Here is an 11450-nt window from a genome sequence, read left to right as displayed (position 1 = left end):
CGGCACCGGGCCCCGCGGTCCCTCGCCGCCCCGGCTCCCGCCACCCCCTCGCACGCTGAGGCGCCGCGAGCCCGCGGCCTAACATGGCCGCGCAGAGAAGGGCAGAGGCGCGGCGAGGCCCGGGGGCGGGAAGCGGCCCTGGCGGACGGTGAGCGGCAGGCGCCGCGGGGCAGGGCGGGCCGGCCGGGCCCCACCGCCCCCGGCGGGGCGGGGCGGGGCGGAGCGGAGCGGGCCGGGCCGGGCCGGGGCGGCCCCCCCCGGGCAGCCGCCACTTCTGCAGCTGCCGGAAGCCCCTCTCTCCTCGCGCGGAAGTGACGCCTCGTGCCCCGCCCCCTCGCTCCCTCCCTCCCCCCTCCCGGCGGCGGCGGCGGTGGCTGCTCCGGAGCCGGGCGCGGCTGGCGGCGGCCTGAGGCGCGGCCGGGCGGGATCATGGCGGACGGCGTGGACCACATCGACATCTACGCCGATGTGGGCGAGGAATTCAACCAGGTACGCGCGGCCGGCGGGTACGGCGCGGCGCGGCCCCTCCCCTCCCTCCCTCACCCGCCTTCGCCGCCGCGCCGCCTGCAGGGCCCTCAGCGCGGCGGCCGGGGCGGGCCGCGCCGTTGCTGCCGCCGCCGCCATTGTTCGGCCGGCTCCGCCGCCGGGCTTTCCCGCCGCCGAGTGCGCGGATCTGTGCGGGGACGGGGTGGGGGCAGGCCGCGCCTCAGGCCCGGCCCGGCCCGGCCCGCGGGTGCCATCGGGGCCCGGGTTGGCGGGGAGCGCCGCGCCGCCCGGCCGCGGTCTCTGAGGGGAGGCTGCTGGCGGGCAGGGCGCGGGAGAGGCCGAGAGCGAGCGCCTTCCCTCCCTCTCTCTCTCCCGCTTTCCCTTCTCAAGTGTTCGCTCAGGAGCGGCTCCAGGTCCCTCTCCCGCCCGGGGCCGGAGGAGGCCGTGGAGGACGGGACCCTCCCGGATGCGGCGGGGGGAGCAGCAGCTCCTTCCCGGCGGCGGCGGGGAAATACTGCCATTGTTCGCAGATGAATAAAAAAGCCGCCGAGCGGTAGCAGCTTCTCGGCCACTCTTTGCGGGGGAGGCAGGACTAGTGCAGCTTTATTCTGCATCACTAGAGAAACTATCTTACTTTTTTTTTTTTTTTAATTCGTTAGTCTCTCCTAGTCGTTAAAAAAGTCGCGCAGGTCTTCAGAGGACGAGCTCCTATTTTGGTGAGGAAGTGTGGATGAAATAAACAGAACTTCCCTGGGTTACAAGTAGTCCACTTTTCTAGTTCTTTTTTTACCCCTCCTCTTTCCCCAAAAGCCGTGTGCCTACTTTCATTCTGAAACCTGGTGTTCATATCAGTTTTGCTTGCCATCTGTCCTGTTTGTGACTCCGGCACTTCTCGAGGTTGCGTTGCCCCAGATTGCATTGTTCCTGCCGTAGAACATAAATAAGCGAGAACAACTGCACTTTCACACATTTACTGGGTTTACTGACTGATGCCCAATTGTATGCCTGCCTGCCCTACAGAGAACTGGGAAATAGGTAATAGGTTATGGAAGTCACAGTTAATTTGGATAGCAACTTAGAGCTCTCTCAGGAAACTTTAATTCTTTAGATATTTATTGATAAAGTAATTCAGAAGATTAGTAACCTCATAAAGGAATACTATAAAAGAATGCCATACCAGAGAGCAGATGGTGGAGAGCAGGGATTTGCTCTTAGTTTGTCTACACGTGGTTTCTCTCTTACAGTTGAAGACCCACTATAGAAATTTAAATTGGGGTGGACTCTAGCACAAATACCATTTAGCATAAGAGTACATCTCTTCAGTTTCTTTAATAATTCAGTTTTCTTTTGATCAGTTCCAGGTAAAACACAGATAACCAATCCAAGTTTTTCAGAAAAAACTCATTTGAATCCAGTAGTGTTTGTGTGCAGAAACCCTCAGAGCAGAATAGTTCTGTGCTGTAAGTATACTGCAGACAGATACTGCCAGAACAAAAGTGACAGGGATGATCTGTTTCACTTACACGGTCCTGGTCTACTCAGGTTATGGCTAATATTGATACTGCCTATAGCCATGGTGCAAGGAAGGATGATGGTACAGATGAAGAGTGTCTTGTGGTAATTTGGTTTAGCTTATTCCAGGAGTCAGGAGACCCTTTCTCTCTTTTCACTGTATTTGCCCCAGTTGCTCTCCTGCTGGGGCTGTGTTTCTCCAGTCTGCTTCCTCAGTTTGTGAACCTTGCAAAATATAGGGCAGCAAAGTGAGAAGAGGCTAGTGCCCCTTTTCCCTCAGCTTGGCTTTGTTTTTTGAGTGTGGGTTTGGTTTTTGTTGTTGTTGGTTTTTTTTTTTTGCAAAATTTTGCTGTTTGTTCGTTTCCAAGTTTCGCTTTTGTGACTTTCATGTTGTCTCAGGACCTGCTCAGTTGGACTGTATTACTTCAAAATAGAAAATTTTACTGGGAGAGGTTGACACCTCTGCGCTTTCCCATTTCCTTCTGTCAAGTACAAAAGAAGTCTAGTTGTTACTGTCTACAGTATTACTTACTACCTCTAATTCTGACATCATTATGATGGGTCCTCTAGAAGCTTCTGCTCATGAATTACTGTTTCTGATTTGAAGCTGACAGCTTGAATTCTTAAGACGGGACATGGTTCTGCATATCTGTGGATGGTTGAAGATGACAGTTGAGAAAATGCTGTAGGGAGAAAGTGATTTACATTATTAATTTGTTTATGTAGTGGACATTTTATGGAACACCATATTTGTAAGGAAAAATTGCTTTATATGTAAGTATTGTTTTTTGCATTGTGTTGCACTATGTTAATTTGACGTACCAGTATTTATTCAGGTTGGACTATAGGAACCCTTTCCTCTGGTTTTGCCAGTAGCAGGGACTGAAAAATACATTGTATAGCTTTGTCGTTCTGCTGGGTACAGTATAACTGTATTTATACCAAAGGCGGGACAAAACTTTTGTTTGCATCTGTAGTAAGTGGGTCATTTAGGACTTGTGGCTGAATGAGCTTCCCTTCGTTGTTTTGTTGTGTTCTGGGCCTCAAGGTACTCATCCTTCAGGCTCTTCTGGGATTTTTTTTAATGCCTTTTTCTAGAAGGTGGGGAGGGATGTTCTGCTTGATTAGTGCTAAATGATCCACAGGTTATAAGGGTGAAATAAAGTCTGGAGAGCCATGGGTTTACAAGCTGGCTAAGATGGATGACAACTGAGAACTGTCTTGGGTTGTATTTAGTGTTGGTTGCAATGAGCTGGCTAACTTGACTTGAAGTCAGATCTTTTTTAGTGAAAATGCATCTTTCCCATTCCATCTGGAGCTCATCAAAACTGTGTTGCCTCTTACCCTTTCATTAACTTATTGTTCATCATAATCGTATTCTTTGTCCTTAGGCTTACAGCTTTACTCAGTTTGGCTCCCACAAGTTGTATTTATTTTTTTTAAATTGTGCTTTTCTCCCTCCTCCCCCTCCTTTTTTTTTTTGAGAACTTGGTTGAGTCATTTTCCATTTTGTTCTTCTAAGCTGGCTTCCCCATCCAGTGGTCTTTTGCATTTATTTAAAGTCTCATTTTGAGACAAGAGTCTCATAAATATAATACTTCCTGCATACATTGCTTGTGACCTGTAAGAAATAGGTATTGCATGGCATATTTTACTTTGACCATCTCCCTACACATTACACATCTTGCTCTTCAAGAAAGAGATCTGTGCTGCACCTGAGGACTGCGTTATCTGCCTACAAATGTCTGAGGCTGGCATTCTCTTGATGGCAGAAGACTGTCGTAAGATTAGGGGCGCTTTAGCAAATATTAGGGTGTGGTTTTGTACACAAAAACCTAGAGTATCAGTGCATGATACTGAGATAATGAGGAGCCCGTGCATGAGGCCGGCTTGGGTCTGACTCAAGGTTGCCTGCAACTTTGTCCAGCAAACTGGGTTACTTTCCTGCAGTTGTGAAAATGTGACCATGCGTTGTCAAGTTCTCTGATGCTCTGATCAGCTTTGCATTTCCCAATTTTTTTTTTTTGTATACACACATGCACATAATTAAACAGTAAAAAAACTGGTTTTATTATACATATTATATGTATGTATACATAAAAAAATCCTTCTGACCAAGCAGAGGACACAAAACAATTTAAGGATCTCTTTAATGCTGTGGAAAAAGCTCTTGCTTTGTTTATACTCTAATGAGTATACTTGCATAGTTGCATTGTGGATATGTCTAAGCACGCCTGTAGTGTTCTAGTTTGATATTTAAATGCTAACAAATTAGAAATGAAAGAGTTTTGACTTTGTGTTTTGTAACTGGATAATAAAAGTGATTTAGATGGAGTAAGTAGCTAAGAGGCTAATTATCTGGAAACCTCTGTGGCCACAGGTTCTTAGGAACATGTTAGTTACTCTCTCAACTTCTTGTCTGTAACACACAGGGAAAAATACTTTTTTTGTGTGTGTAATAAATAATAAAAGTTAGCATTTAATGGCCACATAAAACAGATTATTAAAAACAGCCTTTATATCAGGAAGACAGTTGTCTCATTATAGGAGGGGATGGACACATTGTGGTATAATAAATTTCTACTCAGAAGGGCAGAGCTGTCCTGGTGATAAAAAAACCATAAGCTGGCACACCTGCATTTATTATAAAATGTATGCGCAATACCTTATGGCATAAGTATTTCGTCAGTTCTGTTGATCTGCTGAAAGGGGCCTGAGGAAGAGATAACCTTTGTATATATGCAAATATCAAACTACAAATAAAACTTGAGACCATCACATCTGATGCCTCTTGGCTTTGTTCTAATACAAACAGCAATACTACCTACGTTTAATTTATACTTTTCACTACTTGTGAGTTTTTAGTTACTCTATCTGACAAGGGATCAGATTGCTTAAATTTTGGTGGTATGCCACTTATACAGCTGAGAGCGTTTGGGCCTGTAGAGTAAATGTGAATCTTACAGTCTAACAAACTTGTCCACTGTGGTGGATGTTTCTGTTACAGGCAGTGTGCTATTTTAGAAACATCAAAGTCCTGCTGTTTTGTTAAGGTTCCAGTTTGTGTGTTCAGACATCTAACTGAGGCCAGGAAGATTTTTGCTTATCTCTTTAACTTGTTATTCTTCAGGACCTACAAACTTTTTTTAAAGTGAGGATGCTAATGTATATTTAGAGTTTTTGACCACATATACTGTAACTTGAATGAAAAAGTGATAAGGGAGAAGCTGGATAATTTGCTTTTTCTTAATTGAATGTTTTTTCAGAAACAATAGCAAACTTTTAAAATGAAATTTTATTTACATCATCATTTTTTTTTTTTAAATGTCTTTTTGGAGGTGTAATTTAGTGTTTAACTCTTTAAATTGAACAGAGTTGAGCACAAAAAGCAAGTCTCAGAGATGTATGTACAGTTTAAAGAAATTTTCTTTTTAAAAAAAAGGCAGTTTCCAAACCAGCATTTGTAAGGGGAGTGACCAGTTCTTCTCTGCAATTCAGAGGAGTATGGCTGCTAAGTTCCAAAAAGAAATAACACTTTTAATTTCTCTGTTCTGGACATGGTCGTGGTGTTCCATGTGTTTATGGCTTTCATATTTGAGTGTTGCAAAACAATGCAAACAGTAGTTAAAATACAAAATATTGAGGAAGGGCTGAGTAACTGGAAGTGTAACAGCTAGTCTGGCATGAGTCTTTGAGAGCGTATCTTTTCAGTATCCGTTTTATTCACCCACTCCCACTTAATAGCACAGAATGTGGAATTTCAGTCCTGATTTTCCAGAGCAAATGATCTAGTATTTCAGACTGTGGTCTAGTAAAAACATGGGCTTTGGAAATGCATTGCTACTCTGAGTTGGTTGTAGAGGGGGCCAGAATAATGATGCTGACTTTGTTTCTTAGCATGTTTGTTTATAAGATTGTGAATTACTATAATTGAGCAGAAATAATTTCTCTTTGTGCTTGATGGTCTTCTCTTAACTAAGGAAGTCGGAAGAGGTCAAAAACAATTCCTGGTATGGGCAGAGCACTTGTTGCAATAGCTAAGACTAGAGAAGTAACACTTCCTGTATTCTTTTTCTTACTCTTCTACACCTAGGAAAGAAGGGTGTGTTTAGGTAAGTTCCCATGGTACACGCATGAAGGAGGAAGGGTTGTTGGATCTTGTGCAACAGCCATTGAGACACCTCTTTTCCATCTACACTTGCAGTTGCTGACTCAAATAATTCTTAATCATCTAACCGCATGCCTTGTTGACAGACGGGTAACTGAATGAATTCCATTCTGGCTGCAAAACCAGCACGATGTAAGACAGATGATGGTGAACAACATCAGGTTTTCTGTTGTGTCTTTATTGATTTAAATTAAGGCACTGATGCTGTTGGGTGCTTTGGGCCGCCCAAAAATTACACGCAGACTGCACTGCCCTGATAATTCTCTCCCTCCTTTCATAGTGACCTGGAAGCCTATGTGATAGGAACTTGATCTGTTTCAGAGGAGTTTCTTGCCCCTAGGGAGGTCCAGCAGAGCTGTGGGCTGCTGCCTTCTCTGGCATTTTGGCAATGCTGAACTGGGCCTTGTTAGGGAGATAGGTTGGTGTATGTCTGCTCTAAGACTGGTGGCTGCCTGTTTGGATCTGTCTACCAACACTAACTTCTGTTTCCCTGAAGTCATCGTCCATACACACAGATGACTAGAATTACTGCACGTTTAGCAGAGGATTTCCTTAATTGCTTTGTGACATCATCCTTAATCTTGCTGTAAGATGTCATGTTTAGGCCTGTCCCAGGCAGTTCTTTGAATCTACTTTCATGAGCTATGATGATAGGAGGAATCAAACTGAGACAGAGAACTGGACAAACTAGGTGAAAATATGAAACCCTTACTCAATCGAATGATTACAAACTTAAGAAAGATAAATCTTCTACTAAAGTTTAGGGTGTATTGGGACAGTACAGTTTACTGAGGATCAAACCTACTTGATTGACAATGCAGAAACTTAGCTTATCTGGGTGTGGGTTTTGTTTTGTTTTGGTTTTGGTTTTTTTTGTGGTTTTTTTGTTTTGTTTAATTTAAGTGATATTCTCTCTGTATGAGTAGCAGTTGATAATATTTTCATATTTTCGAGACAGCTGATCATCTAATGATGGTTGTGGATATATTGGGTTTTCGACCAAGATTGCTAGCTTTACAGCCTGTTTTCTGTGGAATCCAACTTGGTTCTCTCTAGTTGCCGTATCTGGTACCTTGAACTATTCTATCTAGGATGCATGTATGGGTTTCTAGATATGAATCACAAGATAGTGGATGCTGAATTGTCTCTGATATCAAAACCTGGTGTGTTGCTTTCTGTTCTGGATCAGGGTGGAAGAGTCCAGGAACCCTCTGCAGGCTTTTGAAGTCCAACTTTTGCATGTGGCAAAGCAACCTGTGAAAGTCAATATAAAAGCTGAAGGTTAACATTAAACACTGCTAGGCTCTCCTAAGCTTTGTCAGACCACTGTTGTTCACTGAGAACATTTATTGCCTTCCTGTCAGTAGACATTTAGATGGTGTGTGTGTCTCACACAGATTGGGCTGTTTGATCATAAGTGATTGCTAGGATAGTAAAAAAAGGATAGCAGCATCCCATTGTGGAATTGATCACCATTGAATATGATGAGTGACAGTATATAAGATGAAAAATGGCAAGTATCAAAGGAAGTCTTTGTTTTAAAAATAGTTTCTTAATGCGAATATACGACACCCAGCTTCGTTCATATTTGGAATTAAGTGATCCCACCGATTAAGGTTACACTGTGTTTTTAAAAAAAAAAAAGTTTTTTTGTGTTTTTGTGAAGGAGATTATCATCATTTACAGTCAACATGTGTTACCCTTCTCTTAATTGTCTGGTTTTGGTGATTGCAGTACAGCTGTCTTTATAATAAAAAGTAATACGGCTTGGTAGTAGCACATCAGCAGATTGAGGCAGTTGGTGGTCAGGCCCCTCCATCTACCTAACACAGTCTGCATAGTCTGTGTCAGACTACATTTAGTCTGGCCTTTTGGACCAAATATTCCTACTGCACTTAGGAGTCAAAGCTGTCTGAAGGACCACTGATTGATCTTGACCCGTCTGTTCCCATTTGGCAGGTAGGATGTAGTTGTTGAGTACATGAGCAGAGCTTCTGGAAAGAAACTCTCATTTCCATTCCCTCTGAAAGGAATCTAGTTCACTTGGCCGGAACTGTGCTGTAACCTGTACCAACCCAAGGGAGAAGGGAGTGATTCATTCCAAAACCCCACGATGCTTTTCTGAACCAAAATGTTCCAGAGGCAGCTGTGATGCTGTAGAATAGTCCCCCTGTAGCCCATGAATAAATAAATATATAATAAACACAAACCCTTGGGTTTATTAAATTTAATGAAACAAAATAGAATTCTGTCCCTGTCTGGCCCCCCTCTCTGAGGAGATAAAAATCAAGTTAGGAATGCAGTAGAAATCTGAAAGGTAGAATGTTGTGTTTGTCAGTAGGGCTCCTCTAGCAGCTCAGTCTACCAAATGTTTTGATGGAAAAAAGATTTGCTTGAGAGTGGATGTTAGCCTCTCATTTTGCATGTTGCTCGTGCTTGCTAATGCATCTATAATTCTGGGAGTAGGGCTTGTGGGTTTTTGGATTTCTGTTTATATTACAAGGGCAAAAGTATTGCAATGCAAAACAGTAGCCAGAAGTATTTTTGGTTGATTTCTACCTTGCCGCCCCCCCATCAGTTTAGAATCTAATGGAAGTCACAGGAATTTTATATACTTTAATGTGGATGAAACTAGGGCTTAGCTTTTCAGCAGGTATCAGTAGGTGTTGGATCAGACTTACTATGTCTGTGGAACATGGCAGTTATCACAGCGTTTTGTTTCAAGTAAGTTTTAAGAGTGTTTAATGTTAGATATAATCAAGGTGTCTTTTGTATTTTAGGAAGCTGAATATGGTGGACATGATCAGATTGATTTATATGATGATGTAATTTCTCCATCTGCAAATAATGGAGATGCCCCAGAGGATCGTGATTACATGGATTCTCTCCCACCATCTGTTGGGGATGATGTAGGTAAAGGAGCTGCACCAAATGTTGTCTATACGTATACTGGAAAGAGAATTGCCTTGTACATTGGAAATCTTACTTGGGTAAGTATCTTACTACTATTTAGGTGTAGCTAGGAATTTGAAAATTACGAACATAATTCTTTGTAAATATTTTTGGCTTAAAAATTGTTCTGTATGAAATATTAAGAATACAGCAAAGCAGGTATTGTTTTGTTGTTTTTTTCTTTTACCTGAAATTTAGTGAGCCTTTCTGGAGCTGTCTCAGTGTCTAAAAAATCAAGGAAATCTTCAGTAAATATAAGCTTTAAAGTTTCCTCTCATGTTTTAAGTGTTATGAAGGGATATTTGTGCTACTGTCTTCTTAAGGTTTTCAGAGAACTGAATGAAGGAGAACAAGCTTAAACTATGAAATACTTTATGCCTGCAGATACTTTAAGGCTACTAAACAAACCCATTTTTTAGTAAACTCTTGCTGAAGTTTTTTGTTTAAAAAGGAGCTGGAAGGTTCTCAAGGATTTTCTTGTAATTACTTTTCATGTTTTCCCAGGGCCTTTTTCCCCTTCCCTTTTTGCAGGGCAGTGACTCTTAAAACAAAACTGTTTTCAGGTATTTGCCTTGAGGCTTATTTCTGTGGTCCTAGGAGTAACAGGTTTGGGATAACGCACTGAACTGTAGTTGCCCTTAAGACAATTACTTTTGTTAGCATTAAAGCATTTTAAAATCAATTGCAGTTAAGGAAACAAAGTGCAAGAGCTGGTCAGTAGCTGAATTAAGTGGAGTTTTTATCTGTTTAGCTGAAATCCAGTTATTCCAGGTCCACACATGCAAAATTCTCATTCAAGGCTTTTTCCCTTCTGATTAATTTCTTACTAGTGCTAAACTGGAAAAAGAATGCTTGATGGGTGCTTAGGTGTTTTTTTTCATTAATTATTATGGTATTCTAATTTCAGAAGCTGATAGGTAAGTAAAGGAGCTGTTGACTTAACAGTTGTACCATTCTAAAATATATGAATGGAATCAGTAAAATGCAGTAAATTATCTGAACTCATCCAAGTCAAATGTCACAATTTCTAAAGCGGGTAGGCCAATGTTTAGCTATTTGTACCTATTATTTGACTTCACAAATGAAGTTATCCACAAAAAGTGTGCTTATCTACTTTAGTGTTGCTATCATGTTTGTTTTCTTTGCATTTAGCTCTCAGCAAAGTAACTTGTTGAATTTTTTAAAAAAGCCTTGATTTGAGAGAGATCAAGATTAGCTCAGAGTCTTGAAAGCCTGCTTTGCACTTCCCATATGAAATTTATAGAAGTGATGGAGTTGCAGAAGTAGGAAGAAAACCATAAGAATTAGTGTATTTGTGTATCTTTGGATATGAGTGAAATTGTACGTAGTAATTAATAGGAAGTTACAGCAAGTAGGTTTGGTTAAGTGGAAGCAGTTGTTTCTAACCATAGTTTCTGTACTGGTTTCCCTTCTTCTGTCTGTAAATCCTGCTATTTTTGTGCAAATAATATGTAGTTCACTAAACTCTCACTATTCAAAGCTCTCATAAAGAGCACCTGGTTAATATGGTGTCTAAAATTGACTTTTGTGTGGAAACAATAGAATCAGTGGGAGAAAAAATGGATTGGGTGTAGAAAAAGTAACAGTTATGGAAATAGTCCAGTTTAACCCTTGTACTCTCAGAAGAAAAAAGTTGCTCATACGAATTTTTTTGGCATACTGTAACTGGTATACTGTGCGGAGGGGTTGATGAAATGTGGCATATGGGGAAGTGTGTATATTTTTAAAATTAATTTTGTGAGAATTGTAAAATATAAATGACTGCTCTCCAAAAGTCAGAAAATATTGGCAGCTTGTATAAAGTATTCCTCTTGACAAATTTCCAACACAAAAAAACATCCATGGACAATTTAGTCGCCCTTTTCCTGATGTTTTAGATAAGCTTTCATAGTTGAATATTAAAAATATTTTTCAGTGGACAACAGATGAAGACTTAACTGAAGCAGTTCATTCACTGGGGGTAAATGATATTTTGGAGATAAAATTTTTTGAAAATCGTGCTAATGGCCAGTCTAAAGGGTAAGAATTTGTCATTTGTTTTTTTTCTGTAAATGGACTGAAGTTTGGGAGGGTGGAAATGGGGAAAGAGTTCTTAATTTTCATATCTGTCGGTATGTGAATTGATAATCTTTGTTTATCAAGATCCAACAATAACTGGGTATATCATTTCATACTAATGACTTAAATTTCAGGCATAAATTTTTATGATGGTATTGTGTGTCTCATTATTTTGTGAGTTAAATCTTTTTGGCCATCTTCATTAAGACTATTCCTAGATTTCACTTAGTGCAGTGGTGATACTTGTTTTTCC

The 11450-nt window shown here is 41.5% G+C and overlaps 1 protein-coding gene across 8 annotated transcripts in view; it reads left to right on the top strand.

Moving 5' to 3' along the window:
* Positions 1-354: 354 nt before the first annotated feature.
* Positions 355-11450, top strand: part of CPSF6 (cleavage and polyadenylation specific factor 6) — a 31133-nt gene continuing 20037 nt past the window's right edge. For all 8 annotated transcript variants that reach the window (XR_014227856.1, XM_082308630.1, XM_082308629.1 and 5 more), the window contains exons 1-3: positions 355-489; positions 8947-9156; positions 11055-11158. Coding sequence is in view for 7 of the 8 variants with exons in the window: in XM_082308630.1 (XP_082164756.1) it covers positions 430-489; positions 8947-9156; positions 11055-11158 (374 nt within the window). In the remaining variant the exon portion in view is untranslated. The remainder of the gene's footprint in view (positions 490-8946; positions 9157-11054; positions 11159-11450) is intronic.

The sequence above is a fragment of the Platalea leucorodia genome (genome assembly GCF_965183815.1).
Source record: "Platalea leucorodia genome assembly, chromosome: 4".
Classification (NCBI taxonomy): Eukaryota; Metazoa; Chordata; class Aves; order Pelecaniformes; family Threskiornithidae; genus Platalea; species Platalea leucorodia.
The sequence above is the reverse complement of the archived record's forward strand: the minus strand, read 5'-3'. Positions and strand labels throughout refer to the sequence as shown.